We start from the raw sequence: 21,519 nt of genomic DNA on the forward strand, positions 1-21,519 counted from the left end.
TCTAACGCACCAGTAGGAGAAAAAAAAAGTAGTTTAGGGCTATTCTGGAATATAAGTCTTTCTGGTCAAACCAGCAAAACAGGTGTCACACCTGCTGTTAGGAACCTAAGTTCACCTAACCTGGGTTCTTAGTCTTGACACAGCATCCAGCCAAATGGTACCTATAGAGACCCTTTCCACAAACCTCTTAGGCAGTCTATCTTCTGAAACATTGCTTATTTCTAAATGAGGAAAATAAGTGAAATAGCTTTCTGTCCAGGAATACTCCTTTGTAAAAGCCAACTTCAAACCTGGCAAAGATGCCTTCATAGAAGGCAGTCATTTGTGAAAGCTGGTGGCGTGGGGCTTGAAATTGACAGAGGAGTGCACACTTAACTTTTCTATGGAAAGGTGACTTTGGTCATGAGTCTTCCATTAGCATTAATCAGAAGTACTCTTTTATAAAACAAAACAAAACAACCTTCTGTTCCATGCCCCAGGCAGCTTCCTGTGTAAAGCAATCTGTGGCAGCTAGTCAGGTGTTCAGGTTGGAATTTTCCCCTTGAACTCCGGTTGTGGGACTTCTTGTATGGTCTTATTGAAACAGCTTACAAAGCTCTCATTTAGGCCTGTCCTTTCTTTTCTGGTGTTTCCCTCAGTTTCTTCTTTTTCTCAGATCCCTCTTTAGAAGATCATTTTGGATGGGAGCAGTCAGGCATAGACTCAAAATGACAAGGTGTTTGCCATCACAGCCTGGAAAAGCAATAACGTGTGTAGGTGCTCTTGGAGAAAGGAAGCATAAATATCCAGCAGGTGTCCACGTGCAGTATGTTGCCTTTACTTTCAGAACAACCCTTCACCCTTCTGCCACTGTACTCACCTGCAGATCTCCGGGTCCTTTACAACTGTTAGTCATTTTCAAGAACTAAAATGTAATGAGTAGATTGTTGTTTCTGCTTACAGATGAGGAAACTAAAGATGAAAGGGAAAAATTAGCATTGGAGTCGAATCCTGTCAGTTTTTTATTTCCATCTTTAAATTAAACTGTCTTTCCCCAAAATCTAAAAAAATAAGAGTTACAGCCACTTAATGAAAAAAAATTCATATGCAATACTGTACAGTGTTAAATTCACAGTTGTTATACTCAATGAAATACCTTTGTAACTTAGTGCGTTTAGACTTAAAACTAGGTGTGTTGAAAGGTTCCCACCTGGCTTTTTCTCATGCATGTAAATTTAGTGCAAGCCTCTGTTTCAAGGAGCTTTATGTGGTTGGATTGACATTGCTTAATCAACAATTGAAAAAGTTAAGCATAACCTAGAAGTCATTTAGAACTGTGAGTCACTTTCCTGACAAGCCAATAAGGCAAGAGAACCTGGGTTGCAAAACAATTACTAGCCCAGCCTGAGGGACCCTGGAAATATATTACAAGTATTAGTTAGGGAAACAAAGCAGCAGTGTTTTACCAAGCTGCAGAGAACAAGCTAAGGTTGCTAACTAAACAAAATAACTTTACACTGACAATGCCAATTTTTACATTTGTTTCAGAACAAGGGACGCTCAAACCACCGGAGGTAAGATTAACATTTAAAATTTTTTTATATAACTTTTGCATTTCAGGTTGTTTGTTAACTTAAGCAGGCTTGAGCTTTTAGAATGCTAAATGTGCGTCTTAAAATGGATAGAAACAGAGCTAGAGAAATCAAGTGCTTATGAATTAAATGCACAGGTTAAATCAGAGGAATTTTCAGTCACTGTCTGGAGATCTTAGGTAGAGGGAAAATGTGAATATTTAAGAATGTGTGTGATATGGAACATCATACTTAGGTACTTATTCAGGTAAATTTCAAATACTCTAACAACGTGTGGCCCTAATATCGGGATACTTTTCCCTAGTTTCCTGCAGAATTCCACAAAACCCTGAGGTTTGTAAAAGTTAATGCAACTATATTCATTTCTTTGGAATAAATATCTTTGATCCTACTAGTACAGAAGGAAGGTAGCCCTCACCCCAAGGAGTTGGTAGATGTGTCCCTGTCATGAAACATTGCATGGCTGCCCAACATTTGCTAGTCCTGAAAAGTTCTAACAGTGTTCATCTCAGAATGTGGTTTCATGTTTCTAGTAGTTGTCTATTTGAGCACAAACATGATTTGTATCATGTCTTATTGATCAAAAGCAAGATCTGATAGCATTTTCTTTCAGCTTAACACAGTTTAAGGTCTAATGGCTTAGAACTGTGTGATCCCTGTCACCTCTCAGAATAAAGGTATTTAAAAAAAATGAAAGAATGAGAAATATGACAGATTCCACCGTTGCCTTGGCCTGTAACCAAAAGTAGCAGATTTCTCATCTGACCTCCCAAAAAATAATATCATGGAGAAAATTAAAATATAAAATGTATGTGATTGGTTATGTGAATCAAAAGTACAGTAATTTGAGAATTTCAGAGTAAAAGAATGACAAAAAAAACGTTCTATACAAAATTATTTTAATGTAATAATTATGTATCATTAAGGGTGGTGTAATATTTTTTAATAGGCTGGCATTTATATTGTGAAAATAATGAAAAGCACAGTAAGATTAAATAAGCAATTATTTCTGCTTCTCTTTTGCATAAGCGCATAATTTGCACATATAGGGTATCAAGAATGTGCTATGGGGATGCTCATATGCACTTCTTCAGTGTTTCAGTTAAGAATTTTAGTCTAGAATCTAGATCAAGGAATATCATAAAAATAGTTTATGCACGCTTTTCTAGGGCTAAAATTAATTAATGTGAAACTTCTTTTACTGTTTAGTTGTCAGGTCAGATTTTTCATCAGGACTATAAGGGTGCTGCCAATGAAGATTTTGGAAAGTGGCCTGCTTTCTCTTATTCTCACACTTCCTTAGATTATTGAGACAGAACTCTGAACTTGAACGAAGTATTACTTTACATTTACCCTATTACCTATATGTATTATTATTTTTTCCAAAGAAGATGATTTCACTTGATTTTATTTAAGTAATGTGAAGTGGGTGTATTTACAGAAAGTGTGCTAATAAGAAGTAGTTAATTTTCACATGATACTAAATAATTCTCTCCAAGCATTTTATCCTTTTAAAAAATTACACGGAAGCCTATTATGAAATGAATTAATTTTCACGTTGACTTTTTTTAATGCAGCATCAGTTGTTTTGTGACTTGCTTAAGTATTGAATACAATAAGTGCAATTTTTATTTAATGTGTGATTCTGCTCATCTTTATTTTGGATGCATAATTATAGTAAGCTCTTATATTACCCAATCTATTTGGAAACCTTAACTTGGTTTAAGGAGAAATGTAGCAAAAAAACGTTAAGAAGCATCTTTCACTTTATGCTTTTCCACCAAGACTGTGTGGAGGGTGGTTTAATTCTCTGAGGCAGATGCTTGTATGATGTTCAGGAGTCTTCCTAGTAGTAAATAATAAAACCCTTTTGTAAGCTCTGTCATCTGTAGTTTCCCCACTCTTGAAGTTCTTTGTCTCCATATACCAGTTTGTAGTCCTATTCTGTTCCCCTTTCAGTAGCTATGATTGTGACTTTGTAATTTTTAATTTTACACTTTATTCTTAAGGTAGGTCAGTTTTTAATAGCTACAGGATCTGTAGGCCTTCATGAGCCCCCTTCATGTTCATCCCATGTTCTATTCTGGAGTGGGCCTTCAGAAGCTGCCTTCAGCTGTGGGAAGTAAGATTATTATTACCTATCTATTTAACACATATGCACTCTAAATCCATTCCTTAATTTGTTTTTTTTTTTTTTTACCTTTAAAACTGAGGAACCAAAGCCTGTTCCATAGCAAATGAACCTTTTGCTTATTTTGTTGGTAAAATCAACAGAGAATTAAGTTTATCCTAAGAGGCAAGAAGAGATTCTTGGATGATAAAAGTATTTCTTTTAGAGAAAGACAAGGTAATGGGTAATGAAGCAAGAAATAACTCAAATGCTTCTAAAATTAGGTTGGTTGGTTGTCCCCTCCCCTGCCCCTTCTAGTTTGATCAAAGAAGATTGAGAAAGTTCTAAAGACCATTTCTCCTGATCTCATGGGGCTGCATTTGACAGCTCCCAGGGATTGCCTCTAGGTGTGCACTCCTGTTTTCTCTCCTCTCCCTGCTAGGGACAAAAGCTCTGTCCAAGCTTTTGAGAATATAGGTGGGGGAGGGGAGTAGGTGGGGTGGAATATGACAGAATGACAATTGAAATTAGCATTTTAAAATTGTTTATGGTCTGCTAAATATTTACAAATTTTTTTACAATGTAAAATAGTTTTTAGATGCTTTGTTTAAATTTTTTTTTAATGTTTGTTTATTTTGGAGAGAGAGACAGAGCATGAGCTGGGAAGGGGCAGAGGGAGAGGAGGACACAGAATCCAAAGCAGGCTCCAGGCTCTGAGCTGTCAACACAGAGCCCGACATGGGGCTCAAACCCACGAACCCTGAGATCACAACCGAGCTGAAGTCTGATGCTTAACCAGCTGAGCCACCCAGGAGCCCCTGGGTGCTTTTAAAGTAAAATAAATCTCCAAAGGCATTCGGTATAAGTAGCTGAAAAAAATTTTTTTTTCAATACAACAAATCATAATTACACTCATTCTTCCTGTAGAAAAATTTGTTTTCGGGGTCACTGATTTTTCAGGAGGAAAAACCTAAAACATAAGCAGTAGGGCAATAACTTTAGAAAAACAGTTTGTAATTTGTGTGCATGTAAACAGTCAAAATACCATGAAGTTAATAGTAATGATGATGATGATATTATTATTGTTATTATCATTATTAACAACAACAGTAAAGTTGTCACTTAACTGTGTGGCCGGAAGTGTTCCAGGCATTTCACAGGACTCATTTAATTCTCACTACAAATGCTGTGAAGTAGGTGCTATTATTATCCCCATTTTATAGGTGAGAAAACTGAGGCACAGAGATGCTCACAGTCAAACAGCAGGTGCCAAGTGACAAGGTCTGAATTGGAACTCAGGCAGTCTGATTCTAGAATCCATATTCTTTTTTTTTTTTAATTTTTTAAAATATTTATTTATTTTTGAGAGAGACAGAGTGTGAGCAGAGGAGGGGCAGAGAGAGGGAGACACCAAATCTGAAGCAGGCTCCAGGCCTGAGCTGTCAGCAGAGAGCCTGACGCGGGGCTTGAACTCATGGACTGCGAGATCATGACCTGAGGTGAAGTCGGCCGCTTAACCGACTAAGCCACCCAGGTGCCCCTAGAATCCATATTCTTAATAATTATACCATGTTCAGTCTCTCTCTCTCACTCTCTCTCTTTTGGATACAGTGTGCACACGAGCAGGGGAAGAGGCAGAAAGAGAGGGAGACAGAGAATCCCAAGCAGGCTCCACACTGTCAGCGCATGACCTGAGCTGAAGTTAAGAGTTAGATGCTTAACTGACTGAGCCACCCAGGCTCCCTTCTCTATTGTTTTTTTCATACAGTGTTATATCAGTTTCAGGTGCACAGTGCAACGATTCATAGTCCTGTTCATTACTCAATGTTCACCACATAAATGTACTCTTCATCCCCTTTATTTCAGCCACCTCCACCACCGCTCTGGGAATCACCAGTTTGTTCTCTGTACTTAACAATCTGTATGTTCATTTTCTCTTTTTTTCTTTGTTCATTTTTGTTTTTAAATTGCCCATGTGAATGAAATCATATGGTATTTATCTTTCTCTGACTTATGTCATTTAGTATTATACCATCTAGGTCCATCTGTGTTGTTGCAAATTATTCTCTATTTCAGTCCTCACTTCAGGTAGTATAGCATTGGTCTTAAACCCGAGTGCTCTTTTCCACATTTTAAGTCTATGATTTTTAAATGGTACTAGTTTGGGGATTCCAGGAATAAGGCCCTAAGGTTTTATTCCTTTCTTGCCTCCAGCATTTTGATTGTATACGGTATAAGAGCACAGAAAGACAGCTTCTACTGTACATTAAGAAGGTGAAGGGATATGTAGGAAGTAAGTAGCAACATGATATCCATCATTATATATTTTCCTGTTGAAAATATTGTCAGTTGTGGTCATTGTCCTTTATAGAGAGAGCTCTGCAAAATGTTACAACATTTCAGGGAGAACAGATATTTTCATTGAAAGCAGTTTTCTTCCAAATTATCAGCTATGAATCTTGGATTCTCACGCTTCTCCTTTTTGTGCCTTGTCTACCAAGAGCCCAGAGAGACATTTTCTTCTCACTTATAACAGTTTTCTTTATACTAGTTTTTCCAGTACAGTTACCCATCTTGCTCAACACAGGTTCACCGCTGATTTTAATGATCATATTGGGCTTTTTCAAATCCATTTTGAAAGTAGTTTGGTTAAAAACAAAAATTGTAGGGGCGCCTGGGTGGCTCAGTCGGTTGAGCGTCCGACTTCAGCTCAGGTCACGATCTCGTGGTCCGTGAGTTCGAGCCCTGCGTCGGGCTCTGGGCTGATGGCTCGGAGCCTGGAGCCTGCTTCGGATTCTGTGTCTCCCTCTCTCTCTGCCCCTCACCCGTTCATGCTCTGTTTCTCTCTGTCTCAAAAATTAAAAAAAAAAAAATTGTAAAAATTTCTTCAGTTTTCTCCCACCTTGAGAATCCTGAAAGTCTGCTCAATGAGCTTTGAGACAGGAAGGCTGTAAGAACCTCTTTCACCCATTTAACTTGTGAATGAAAACAGCAAGAGGAACCCTAAGAAAAATCCATGGTTAATATGTGCTTAGCAAAGCCAAGTGTGCTCTGAATGAACCCAAGTCTCCTCCAAACACAGGCAAAAACCCCAACACAGAGAGAAAATTGCTTTTGTAAAAATCTAAATTATGTGGTTGTTACAGACTCAGCATTTCATCCAGTTGTATAATAAAAAGTGATAAGTCCTTATTAATTAGTGAGATTACTTATTAGGTGGGAATGAATTTAATTATTTGTGAAATGGAACATATAACCACGCATTTTCAAACATTTAAAATTTGTTTTGCATCTTATTTATAATTTTTGTAATGCACAATTTTTCATATGGCTTTCTTTTCTGTGATAAAAATTAACTTTCATGTTTCACAAGCTGCATGCCTGTTTTATTTCTTAAAGTATTGAGATGCAAGTGACCATATTTAAAACACCATTCTCAGTTAAATGTTTGTTAAAGTCAGAGCTTCAGATCTTGGTTTTGAGGTTGTATATCTTCTCTAGTCTCTGGCCTGTCAGGCCTCAGAAATAGCTGAGTTAGAGTTTTAGACATCACATGTCTTTGCTGGGAGCATTTTCCAACCAAGAATAGCTACTTGGGCTTTGTTCTAATAATTCCTGTGTTCATTATGACTTTAAAAAAATTTTTTTTTGTGCCATAATACCCGGAGATGGCAAATGAAAAGATCTTTCTTTTCTGTGGTGTTATATCAGCAACATCAATTATAGATGTTCAAGTGAAAGACTTATTAGAGAAACAAAAATGTTAAATTACAAACACGGTAGAAGCACGTTTCGCTCAAATTCAGTCATACTTTTAAATGGAAAAAGTGAAACATTTATTGGCCTTCCAAAGTATCACATATTAATACAATTTTACTAATGCAAAATCTTTGTTTTGCTTTGTTTCACTTTTCTGCATAGAAACGGACCAATGGACTACGAAGAAACCCGAGACAGGTGGATCCAGGTGTGTTTTTGATTACTTGTCTGTAATCATAACTTCAGTTAAGTGATTATGAAAGTATATGGGAATTGGTGTAGAAGGTCAGACGGATTGTTGGCCTTTGTTCCTGGCAGTTTGGTATGTGATGAGTGACCAGGAGGCGCCAGTCTACTGTGTAAATCATTTACCTGACAGTGCTTCCTGGGATAGGCTCACGTGATGAGTAACCACCAGTACTGAACTCAAGAACCAGCCATCGAGCTGGGTATTTACTTGCTGAACAGCTTCAGGCTCCCTGGTTAATGCCAGTATATCCAACACCCTCCCCTTCTTCCCAAATGTGGAAAGAAAATCATCCAACAAGCTAGCATTTAAAAATTAGCATTTTATTTTTTTGTTTTTTTTGTTTTTTTAATTTTTTTAATGTTTGTTTATTCTTGAGAGTTAGAGACAGCATGAGCAGGGGAGGGGCAGAGAGAGAGGGAGACACAGAATCCAAAGCAGGCTCCAGGCTCTGAACTGTCCGCACAGAGCCTGATGCGGGGCTCAAACCCATGAACTGCGAGATCATGACCTGAGCTGAAGTCAGATGCTCAACCGACTGAACCACCCAGGCACCCCCAAAATTAGCATTTTCTAAGGGGGTGAAGGAAGTTCATAAACTAGACAATTTTGGTACCCTCCTCTTTTGGGAAAATACTTTTCTTCATCCTTCATCTGTACTATTTTATAATAGAAGAATGAATTTAAAGACTTGGTGAACAAGTATCCTCCTTTGAGACCAATTATTTGTCTGCAGAGAGCATACAGTTGTTTTCTATTTAACATCATGAGGTTTGTTTATCATTATTTTAGTATAATTATTTTTCCACCCATTAAACAATGCCTTCCTCAGTTTAATTACCAAAGGTTTGTGGTGTAAATGGTCTTATTATTGTGGGTAAAGGGTACTCATGCCCAAAGGATTCCAAATATATGAATTTGATAATAAATCAGGTGGGGCATGAAGCAACCTTGCTGGAAAATAATCTGGATTGTGTGTTTTGTTTTCTCATCATAAACAGCATTCACCTAGTTGTAAACCTGAGCTTTCAAAGCATTCTAGCTTTTAACTGAAACCACACCCATGGTAGCCATGCCAATTTATGAGCTGTTGGAAAAGATTTATAGGACCTTTGTTGCCTCTGGCTAGAAATTGCCTCACTTATGTCCTGAGATCAGTTTAAATCTTTTAACTACAGAACAAAATTGAGGCCATTAAAAAAAAATATAGGTGTTCTGGTTTATTTTAATAGTTCAAAATTCCCAACACAGTACCCTTTGCAGAGGATTCTGCAGTAATATTTAGAAGTGACTTCTTCAGTTCTATTTAGTATGAGTGCATGGCTGTGAACAGATTTTTTTCTTCTTATTTTGTGTGAGGTGTAATTTATTTTTATTTCAGAAAATGATCTAACCTTTACAAGTATTATTTTAAAAATATTTTCTCTTTCTTCTGTGGACATTTTAATTTAATCCGTTTTCTTCCAGGGAAATGCATTTCTGTAATGTGTCAATAGGAACACATTTGACTATTAACAATTGACTTTATAGCTGGAATTTTTAGGAACCCTTAGCTTTTCTAAAGAGAGGTATAGTGAATTCACAGATGGTAAGTATAACAAAGTGGACCAGTAATATAATAGTGTATGCTCAAGTTCATGGCTTTGTATATGTACAGCGAGCGGCTCTGGTATTCCTAATTGTCCACAGATTTTAGAACATCATTAAGAATAAACTTAAGAATACAAAAGATGTGGTCCGATATATTTGTAAGGGGAAAGAAACATGTATATATACATGCAGACACACCCACACACACACAGATTGTGTATCATATAGTTTTCCATTAGGTATGGTAATTATATATGAACATTTTCTCATTTCTCTACATTTTTGAAAACAAAAAACAAAACAAAACAAACCAAAAACAAATAGTAGATCTTGCTTGTTGTAGATGCTAACGGTGAAAACAAGTGTTTCTCCCTGTAGGTGTCTTTTGATGTCTGGCTGAGTTATGTGTGCATCTTTGTTTCTTTCTGTTGGCAAGTTGCTAGCTTTTTGGTTCAAAATTGACCCTTCCTTGATCACTGCCCTGCACTGAGTTGGTCTTGATTATCATTTAGCATATTTTCACAGTTTTTACATTCATTCCAAGACGTTTAAATGAGAAATCTGTAAAATTGAGGCTTTCTCAGCAGGGACAAACTGCTTGCAAGGGGCATTATTTGCTGCTCATGCTTTTACCATGGAAATTCCTTTCATCTTTTCTAGCTAATTTAGTTGACATATCTGACTGCGAATACATCTAGTGTTTTCCAGGGCCTCACTTGGGGTGGCTTGTACAAAAGACCGACTAACTGTAAGGCCTCTCGTTTTGGAAAGGAACTTAATGCATAGTTATATGGGTGGTAGGTGCCTAAGAAGTGTTTGTTAAGTGAATTAATGAATTGTTGTATGCTTTTTGTGTGTGCGTTGGCTCTCTTGCTTTTTAAATTCCTCCTGCTGACAAAGTGCACAAGTACAGTAACGGAGCATTGAATAATCTAGGGGTAAGAAGCATGGCTCTGAGGCACAGTGACTCGGGACTCAACTTAGGTGCTCACTTGCTGTTGACCTGTGGCAATTTCTTCCCCTCTCTCTGCTGTCCTTTCCTCATTGAAAGGATACTAATAATAGTACCTACCTTACAGAGTTGTGAGCATGAGTAATAAGTGTTACACGAGTTAATAGGCATAAAGCACTTTATAACAGCCCCAAGTATGTAGTAAATAATAAGGGGTGGCAGTTATTATAATAATTACTTTATGGTAGAGCAAGGAGCTTAATATCAGACATTTTGTCATGCATAGAAGAATCAGTGATATTTGCCGGTTATTTCTTTGCACACAGACCCAGATTTTTATGTTGAGTTTCCATTGAGGCTAGATGTTACATAAATATAGTTGTTTTCAGATTTGCCGGTATTCCCTGCTTATCTGATGGCCGTGATATTTTGTGTATCTTTAAGAAGAGAAACAATCAGGGGCGCCTGGGTGGCTCAGTTGGTTGAGCGTCAGGCTTCAGCTCAGGTCACGATCTCCTACTCCGTGAATTCGAGCCCCGCATCGGGCTCTGTGCTGACGGCTTGGCTCGGAGCCTGGAGCCCGCTTCAGATTCTGTGTCTCCCTCTCTCTCTCTGCCCCTCCCCCGCTCATGCTCGCGCGCGCGCTCTCTCTCTCTCTCTCTCTCTCTCTCTCTCTGTCAAAAATAAATAAACATTTAAAAAAAAAAAGAGAAACAATCAAGACTGGTGGTTGAGAGTTTTTTGGTGAAGTTAGAATAGTGTTTGTGATTGCATTATAGAAACAAAAGAAAGAAAAACCTCCCAAGTTGAGAACGTATTTGTGGGGTTCTGTTCAAACCGAGAAAAATGTAAGCTATGGGTTTGCATCGTGTGTTGTTAGCACATATAAAACATTCACTCTTTATTAATAATTGTGGTTAATCTTTATAGAAAATACTTGCAAATGGCTTTGCAGTTTATTTTTTCTTGTCTTCTATTGTGTGCTAAGAAAATTATCAATTTATGATCTTGACTGCTTTTATAAATATAGTAATGTGTTAGATGCAAATTGTGGTAGCTCTTTTGGATATCTTAAATATAGCAGATATTTTCATCAGTTTGTACTTTTCTTCCTAAGACAGATGTTGGTTTCAGGAAAATAACACTTGTAAGAGACAGATCAATTATTTCAGGAACACGGAGGTGCTAGGCCTTTTTCGAGAACATGAGATCATAAATCTCAAAATCTGAGCACTGGTGTAATATTTATCACTAAAAGTTGCACTCAAGGTCAAAGTTACTAATTAAATTTTAATACTGAATTTTAAACGTTCCCTTCTAAGTATGAAAGATGAAAGATTTATTTTTGTTTGCATGTGGCAAGTCTGTATTCCGGGACATGTGTTCTTTTTGGTCAAGCCCATGTTTTTGTCTTATTTGCAGCTCATTGCATCTTGTATTTAAGTCCACAGTCACTGGCTTTAAAAAAAAATCAGGCCAATGTTCTGGGTAGTGCTGCCTGAAGAGTAGATGGAGTAGATGGCAAATATTTAGGTAGCTCACATTGTCTTTCTGATCTTAGGTTACCCATGTGATTCATGATAACCTTGAATAGTAAATGAACAGGTAATGGTTTAAATGATGAAAGAGTTCTTTCTGAGAACTGTGCTTTTCATATGCTTATTGTAACTTTTGATTACAAAGAGAAACATGTGGCTTGGAAAAACTGTCTTTTCTTATTCACTGAGAAGATGTCCTACAGTTTCTTAGCAGAGACCCTTCAAAGATGGTCACTTTCTCTTTCAGGTGGGTAGGATTGATATGTAATGCCATTTCTATTTCTTGTATGAAGAAAGGACGTCAAGAAATCTTTCTTTCATTACCAGCTTCCTATATCACAATAAGCACCAGCAATATCATTAATTATAAAACATGGCCCTTTTTTATAAGGAATTTATAGTCTGCCTAAAGAAGGAATAGATACAGGCACAAAGTCTTAATTGCATAAATGCATATATAAATGTGCATCTGAAAATATTTTAATATTATATACTATTTTATATACTGATTCACTGTGCTATGGCATACTGCCATAAAAGCAGTGAATAGTCCTATAAACATATAACAAATCCAGTTATGTAGTATGTGCAAAGAAGCAAATGGAATTGGAAGAGAGAAGCTCAGGAGGGCTCATATTGCTTTTAGGCTGGGTTGTCTATATATGCTTTTATTTATATAAATAATTTTGTTACACTGGTTTATTGTATTGAATTGTAATAATACAGTTTTCCTTAATGTTTTAATGTCAAACAATTGATGAACTCATTCCAAATCTGAACAGAATTATTGATTTCTTTTAGATTGGATTCTAAACATAATGTCAATTTGCTTAATAGGGAAATTTTGTATTTTTAGTTTCCAACTAGAAAACATTAACAAGAAAAGTAGCAGCCCAGGATTTTAAAAATCACAGACCTAAAAATACATTTTTTTCCTTTCTCATGGGGGAGACAAATGTATATTCTTGAAGGCTTTAGAAAAATGAGCTTTTGTCTATAATAAATAAATAATAAAATATCCATAGATTCTGATATTTCCATATTAATCAGTCAGACCTACTTCTGTCTTTTCTGTCACCCCTAAAACTAATTTCTCATCAAATATAAATACTAATCTAAATATTGGGAGCATAATTGTAAATGTGTAAAAATATATTTCACACTGAAAGAATGAACTTGAGAAAGCTGGGACAATAGAACCCAGTGAGTGATTAAGATTCATTGCACAGAAATGAGAAATCCAAGCTGTGAATGAGTGCTGGGAGCCTGCTCTGGTTTTCAAAACAGTTGATTTGTTCTCAAGCTTCTATTAAATTATAGACGATAAGACTAGTTTTGCACTAAGGCGATTGATCACCTCGTACCTTTCTCATTCCCTTTATGATGATGACAGATTTCTATAGTGTGCATCATAGTCCCATGTTCACATCTCTTTTTGGTTTGAAGAGGATTTGTTTTGCCCCTTAGAGTCTCAGGGCAAGCTCACAAAGGGTCACTATTGCTATTGGCTGGCAGCTTTGGCACCTGGTACCTTGCCAAGTTGTTTTTTTTTTTTTTTTTCCATTGCTCAGGTACCTCCAGCATAGGAACCAAGGCGAGATGAATATTTGAAGACATGCACAAAGGTGCTTTAGGTGGGAAACACAGTATTAATAATGTAATTATTGAAACAACAAAACATTTGGAAAAGTATATATAGAACCTACCTCTGGGTCATTTATTCACTTCTAATTTATAGCTCCTTTTTTAAAAAAAGTTTTTTTTAACATTTATTTTGAGAGAGAGACAGAGCATGAGCAGGGGAGGGGCAGAGAAAGAGGGAGACACAGAATCCAAAGCAGGCTCCAGGCTCTGAGCTGTCAGCATGGAGTCCGATGTGGGGTTGGAGATCACAAGCTGTGAGATCATGACCTGAGCTGAAGTCGGACACTCAACCGACTGAGCCACCCAGATGCCCTGTAATTTATAATTTCTGTTACAGTAATCATGTCTTCAGGAAGTAATGTATTAAATACTTGGAAAAAATATACTAAAAAGGAAGTCTTGAATGTGGTGAGCTGCTTTTAGCATTTATAACTGATAAAGTATTCCTTGCTTGGAAGGTCAGGATGTCTTGGGCTTCCTTTGCAATATCTATGGCCCTGGTAATAAAATATTATTCAATTTCCAAAGAAAAAGAATGTGCTGTATAAGGCTAAGTGCACACACACAAAAAAAACTTGAGAAATTTCTTGTGGGTCATTGTCCTCTGAGAACCAAGTAACTTGGTTCCAGTGTTTTAGTCTGAAGTAAGGCAAATGGAAGGAACCAGTTAAGTCAAAACTATAGGCTTCAAATGACAATATTGATACAAGTAATATCTGATACCAGGAAAACAGGACATCAGTAAAATAATCATTAATATGATAATGGCTTATAATTGTATAGTAGTTTTATATACAAATAAAATGACTAGCAAGTGAATTAGAATATTGGATGGCAGTTTGTGGAATTTCTATCAAAATGACACATTGGCAAATATATCTTTCAGTATATTCAAATCAAGTTGAGTTTTAAAATTTTAACTTGAAACAAAAGAATTTATGTTCACCACTAACAGTTGTTTTCTACAGATAATTTTTCTTTTGGGATTCATTCTTTTCTGCGTAGATATTAGAAATAGATGGAAGTTAACCCATCTTTGAGAAACTTGGAGTTTTGTTGGAGAGGTAAGATGTACAAAAATAACATGTCAAGCAGTGTACTGTGTGGTATATGATGAACCACCAAAATGTGCCGTGCAGGTTATAAGTGGTATAGTTGACCGAGAGGGCAAATGAAGGAGAATTCATGTGAAGCAAAGGACACAGACAAGGAGGCAAAATATCTGACAGGCACATCAAGAAAAGACAATTTATGTGGAACTACAGATGTTTATTTTATTTTATTTTGGCAAAAGTGCAGATGTTTAAATAAAGTTAACTGTCTGTTATTAGGTTTGGGTCAGCTCAGTTCGTTAAGCACCCAGTATGCATTGTCAAGCGACACACATTTCAAACTAGGAAAACAAGAAAAAAGAAAAGATAGTTTCCACGTGAAATTTGTTTTTGGTAAGAAAGAAGGGCTATGTTCACGAAAGAATCGTGGAGGGGAAAAGGAGAGGTTGAGTTTGAGCAGGCTTTAATGTACGGGCATACCTGGTTTTATTGTGTTTTGCTTTACTGCTCTTCCCAGATACTGTGTTTTTCACAAGTTCACGGTTTGTGGCAACCCAGCATTGAGCAAGTCTGTCGGAACCATTTTTCCAACAGCATCTGCTCACTTCGTGTCTGTGGGTCATGTTTTGGTAATTCTTTCAATATTTAAAATTTTTTCATTATTACTGTATTTGTCATGGTGATCTGTGGTCAGTGATCTTTGATGTCACTATTAGAGTTGTTTTGGGGTGCCACAAACCATGCTTATAAAAGACCACAAGCTTGGGGCACCTGGGTAGCTCAGTTGGTTAAGCGTCTGACTCGATTTCAGCTTAGGTCATAATCTCATGGTTCGTGGGGATCGAGACTTGTGTCAGGCTCTGTGCTGTCAGCAGAGCCTGCTTGGGATTCTCTCTCCCCCTCTCCCATTGCCCCTCCCCCCTTCTCTCTCTCTCTCTCAAAACAAATAAACTTAAAAAAATTAAAAATAAAAGACAGCAAACTTGATTGATAGATGTGTCTATTTCTGACTGCTCCATTGACCGTCGATTCCCCATTGCTCTCCCTCTCCTCAGGCCTCCCTATTCCCTGAGACACAACAATATTGCAATGAGGTCAAGTAACAACCCTATGATAGCCTCTAAGGAAGAGTCCCACACATCTTACTTGAAATCAAAAGCTAGAAATGATTAAGCTTAGAGAGGAAGGCATGTGGAAAGCCCAGATAGGTCAAAAACTAGAGCTCTTGCATTAGTTAGACACGTTGTGATGTAAAGGAAAAGTTCTTGAAGGAAATTAAAAGTGCTGCTACAGTGAACACGTGAATAATAAGAAGGTGAAACAGGCTTATTACTGATCTGGATAAAGTTTTAATGGTCTGAATTAGAAGATCAAACCAGCCACAACTTTCCCTAATCCAGAGCAAGACCTTAAGTCTCCTTAACCCTCATCTCTTCAATAGAGAGGCGAGGAAGCTGCAGAAGAAAAGTTAAAAGCTAGCAGAGGTTGGTTTATGAGGTTTAAGGAAAGAAGTCATTTCCATAGCATCAAAGTACAAGGTGAAGCAGCAACTGCTGATGTCGGAGCTGCAGCAGGTGATGCTGAAGGTCTAGCTAAGACAGTGAGTGAAGGTGGATACAACAAACAATAGATTTTCATCCTGGATGAAATAGGCTTCTATTGGAAGATACCATCTAGGACTTCATAACTAGAAAAAGTCAATGCCTGGTTTCAAAGCTTGAAAGGACAGGCTGACTTGGTTGTTAGGCGTGAAGGCAGCTGATGACTTTAAATTGAAGCTAACGTTAATTTACCATTCCAAAAATCCTAGGGCCCTTAAGAAGTAGGCTAAATTTACTCTGGGCTCTGTCAGGAGAACAACAAAGCCTGGATGACTGCATATCTGTTTTACAAGAGGGTTTACTGAATATGTTTTTAAGGTTTTTTAAAATTTATTTTTGAGAGAGAGCAAGAGAGAAAGAACAAACACAGGGGAGGGGCAGAGAGAGAAGAAGACACAGAATCCAAAGCAGGCTCCAGGTTCTGAGCAGTCAGCACAGAGCCCAAGCGTTGAGACCATGACCTGAGCTGAAGTCTGATGCTTAACCGACTTAGCCACCCGGGCACCCTAGTTTACTGAATATTGTAAGCCCATTGTTGAGACCTATTGCTCAGGAAAAAAGTATACCTTTCATAATGTTACTGCTCATTGACAATGCATCTGGTCATGCAAGAGTTCTGATGGGAATGAGTGACAAGATTCGTGTTGTTTTTGTGCCTGCTGACACAACATCCATTCTGCAACTCATGGGTCAAGGATTCATTTTGACTTTTAAGCCTTATTATTTAAGAAATACATAAGATAGTGATAGTGATTCCTCTGATGTATCTGGGCAAAGTAAATTGAAAACCTTCTGGAAAGGATACTATTAAGAACATTAATGATTCATGAGAAGAGGTCAAACTATCAACATTAACAGGAGCTTGGAAGAAGTTTATTTCAACCTTCATGGATGAATTTGAGGGTGTCAAGACTTCAGTGGAGGCAGTAACTGCAGATGTAGTGGAAACAGCAAGAGTACTAGAAGTAGAAATGGAGCCTGAACATGTGAGTAAATTGCTGCAATTTCATGATCAAACACAAAGAGATGAGGAGCTACTTCTGATGGATGAACAGAGAGTTTTCTTGAGATGGAATCTACTCCTGATGAAGAATGTTAAAATGATTACAAAGGATTTAGAATATCCCATAAACCTTAGTTGATAAAGCAGTGCAAGGGTTTGAGAAGATTGACTCCCACTTTGAAAGATGTCCTACCGTCGGGAAAATGCTATCAAACAGCATCGAAATTGTTTGTGAAAGGAAGAGTCAATCAAGGAGGCAAACTTCATTGCTGTGTTAGTTGAAGAAATGGCCACAGCCACCCCAGCCTTCGGCAGTCACCACCCTGACCACTCCGTGGCCATCGACATTGAGGCAAGACCCTCTACCAGCAAAACCACGATGACGTGTTAAGAGCTCAGATGGTGGTTAGCATTTTTTAGCAGTAAAATATTCTAAAATTAAAGTATATAGATTTGTTCAGACATAATGCTCTTGCACACTGAATAGACTCTGGTATGGTGTGAACACAACTTTCATACGCACTGGGAAATCAGAGATTCGCTTGGCTCTGTTGTGATACTTGTTTTATCATGGTGGTCTGGAACTGAATCTCCTGTCTCTCTGAGGCGTGTGCCAGTACATCTGTCACTGTGTACGAGTGTCAGACATGTTCCTCCTTGGGCATACCATGGCTGGATTTTCTGCTTCTCCTACTTTGTCCTTTTTCCATTTGTACACTCTTCTGATTGTCTTCTTATTATCAAAAGAGGTAAGTCTGGAGGGATGGACCTGAAATGGGAAGTGGGGAGTTCCGCCAGTCTCGTCCCTACTCATAGCTTTAACTTGCAGGGGTATAAAGAAAAGAAGCTTTCTTTTTTCCCAGTAGCTTCTTGTAACCTTGTCACTATCTAAATATGCATTTGATATTCTCCTTTGGATGCAGGTACTATGTTTGTAGAAGGAGGTAATCCCTTCGCTCCACCATTTTCTACTCAAGTGTTAGTGTAGCTTGGTCCATTAGATTAGAGAACTGAGGAAATGGGGCCTAACACAGCATATTCCTTGGAGGCACATGGGAGGAAAGGACCCTTACCCATTGGAAGGATAGGGTAAGAGTGGTGGAGAGGCAGAGAATGCAGCCCTTGAGGCATTAAGTTAGCCACAGCCTGCCTCTGGCAATAAAGGAACAATGAGGGAAGAAAGGGAAGAAGAATCTTCCTAGTTCTGTCTGTGTTAGGTACTTTGACCTACATCAACATTTGTAGTCATTGGAGGCAGCCCTGTGCAGTGGTTTGGGCCGAGGACCCTGCAGTGACATACATCTGGGCTTATGTCCTGCCCCTCTGCTTACCTGTTGTACAGTCTTGGGCAAGTCAACCTGTTTTATCCTGTCTAAAATGGGGCAAATAGCAGCAGACCTCATGTCATTGTGAAGATTATATGATCTAATAGAGCATTTATTAATGGGATTTAGCACATAGTGCTTTGTAAATGATGGTGGTGATGATGGTTATTACTAATACTTAAACATTCCTGTATTAATTTTCCATTGCTATCTAACAAGTTGCCATAAATTTAGCAGCTTAAAACAGTACATATTTGTTACCTCAGGGTTTCGGTGGGTCAGAAATATGGGCATGAGTTAGCTGGGTCTCCTGCTTCATGGTTTCTCACAAGCCCTCAGGATGTTAGGGCTGTGTATGAAGGATCTGAAGGCTCACTGGGAAAAAGCTACTTCCCAGCTTGCTTACATACTTGTTGGCAGGATTCAGTTCCTTTTTGACTGTTGAATTAGTTCCTCCATTCCTAGCTCGCTGTTGGCCAGGGGCTGTCCTCAGTTCTTAGCCACATGGGCCTCCCCAACATGGCCGTTTCCTTCATGAGAGTGTGCAAGGCAAGAAGGTGATGGAGTCTGGATGGAAGCAGGATGGAAATTCAAATCGTATGTAACATAATCATGGAAATGACATCCTACCCCCTATTTCTTGGCTAGAGGCAAGTCATAGGTGCTGCCTACATTTGGAGGAGGAGATTAACAAGTGTGTGAATATCAGGAGGTATTATTGGGGTTCAGCAGGGATTATTTATTAATCAGCAGGGATTGTTGAGTTTCATCTTAGCCTGTCTGCCACAAACTCAGATATTGCTGTTTTTCAGTGGAGGTAACCTCAGCTCTGAGAGGTTTAAGTAATTTACCCAAGGTCACACAGCACCTGGCTGGTACCAGGACTTAATTGCAAAGTTTGGCTCCAGAGACCTCACTCTTGTAGAGATCTTCTGTGTCCCCTACTTTATGCCAGCTTTTGCATGGAGGACAGCTTATTTCCTGGAGTTCAGCTGTATAGTACAGTGGAAAATTAGCAGTGTGATCGGGTCTGTTTTGCAGAGTTCATTAGTGGCTGCTGTTACAAAGCAGATTTATGGGTGATTTTATTTTATGCATTGTTAATTTTGAAAATGTTAATCTGAAATTGCTACAGTATTTCAATTAATTTGGATGATTAAAACTTAGCACCAGAAGAATCTCTAGCAGAAGATAAGGCAGCTAATTAGAGGTTCTGAAACAAACAACTGTAGACACTGGCACTGAAACATGCTGGGTGGAACTCACTCTGCTTAACAGTTTTGAAATGGAAAGAATAATTTCTGGCAGTCTAAATATTAAACTTGAGTGCATTTGACTTTTTTTAAAAGCCATTTTAAGAAGTTAATTATTTAAGTGAATGTATAATTTTTTAATATCATGCATTTCTAGAAAACAGCCTTCAGATTGTTTTGGGTAGCTGTAGTTGGTGACAGAAATACAATAGGCATTCGTTGTCCAGGTATTTTTCTTGTATGATATCTCATGCATTTTCTATATGTTGTTTCCATTTATTTTTTGAGTTTGAAGGTGAGACAGCACAGACTTAAAAAAACAAAACACTTGATCTTGTTTGATAGAGTTTTGCATTTTGAAGGATTCTAAAAAATTCAGAAAATATAAGGAAGTGTACAAAAACTTCCTGGATGAATTGCCTAGAATTCCCTCCCTCAGATAATCACCTTTATGTTGTTAATTTGTTACACATTTTTCCTAGTACTTTTATTTTCTTGGTGTGTAACCATATGTTTATAAAAGGTCGGTATTTCCAAGATGGTATTCTGTTTTTATCACTTAACTTTGTGTCATGAGCATATTTGTTTATTCACTTGTTCATTCAGCCGTTTGATTCGTATGCAGGCACAGTGTTAGATTTACGGGGATGAATAAGAGGTGTTTTCCCTAACACAGCAGTGTCATGAAGATTTGAGATGAGGTAATCAGGTAAGATTTGAGATCAGGTAATCAGGTAAGATTTGAGGTCAGCATAATACAGAGGCTATGCTTAAGAGGGGTGCATGTTTCAGATGTGTGGACATGAGGGAATGATGTGTGAACTCAAAGGATGTGAGTAGGGGATTGACAGAATATGAACGGAGACAAGAAGGCTGCAGGAAGAGGGAACAGCTCCAGCAAAGGCCCCGTGTTGGAGGAAGCACAGAATGGCTAGGGCTTAAAAGGGGGAGCTGTGTACCATGAGAATAACTGAGTAAAGGTCTTTATTTCTGCATCAAGAAATTTGACTTTATTCTGAAGAGCAGAGTGAGGCTTTCAGCTAGAGGACATGGTCTTCTAAGATTGGTTGAAAAGATCATCCTAGCCATACTGTTAGGGGTGTACTGAATCATTAAATAGTCTTAAAAATATCAAGTAGTTTTTTGGGGCGCCTGGGTGGCTCAGTCGGTTGAGCATCCAACTTCAGCTCAGGTCACGATCTCGCGGTCCATGAGTTCGAGCCCCGCGTCAGGCTCTGGGCTGATGGCTCAGAGCCTGGAGCCTGCTTCCGATTCTGTGTCTCCCTCTCTCTCTGCCCCTCCCCTGTTCATGCTCTGTCTCTCTCTGTCTCAAAAATAAATAAAAAAACGTTAAAAAAAATTTTAAAAAAATATCAAGTAGTTTTAAAATCATTTCTTATTGGACAATAGTCTAATTTTCATTTTTATGTATACTATTTAAAGAGTATTTATACATGAATATATTTGTCCATATGGCTGATTATTACCGTTTAAGAATGGAGTCACAGAAGTGTAATTTCTGGCTCAAAACTTAATGAATTCCTATACTCAGGATATATATGTTGCCAAATTGCCCTTTAGAAACTTTACATTGAATTATATCCCCACCATTTTTGACATATGAGATCATGTCTTAACCTATGCTTAATGACACTGTATTTTTCTTTTTACTTTAAGTCATTTGATGAGAAAGGAATAGCATAGTACTATTTATATCATTGTAGTTGATATAATGTAAATTATTACGATATATGATTACTATTGATATAGATCCTTTTTAATGTTTATTGGATGTTTATATTGCTCTTTTGTGAATTACCTGTTTATACCTTATCCATTTTTCTATTCAGGATTTAGTGGATTGATATAGTCTC

The 21,519-nt window shown here is 37.8% G+C and overlaps 1 protein-coding gene across 1 annotated transcript in view; it reads left to right on the plus strand.

The window, feature by feature from the left end:
- Nucleotides 1-21,519, plus strand: part of VAV3 (vav guanine nucleotide exchange factor 3) — a 358,407-nt gene that overhangs the window by 244,915 nt on the left and 91,973 nt on the right. The window contains exons 18-19 of the mRNA XM_053891674.1: nt 1,528-1,553; nt 7,603-7,648. Of these exons, the coding sequence (XP_053747649.1) occupies nt 1,528-1,553; nt 7,603-7,648 (72 nt within the window). The remainder of the gene's footprint in view (nt 1-1,527; nt 1,554-7,602; nt 7,649-21,519) is intronic.

The sequence above is a fragment of the Panthera pardus genome, unplaced genomic scaffold (assembly GCF_024362965.1).
Source record: "Panthera pardus isolate Hobbes unplaced genomic scaffold, ASM2436296v1 HiC_scaffold_11, whole genome shotgun sequence".
Classification (NCBI taxonomy): domain Eukaryota; kingdom Metazoa; phylum Chordata; class Mammalia; order Carnivora; family Felidae; genus Panthera; species Panthera pardus.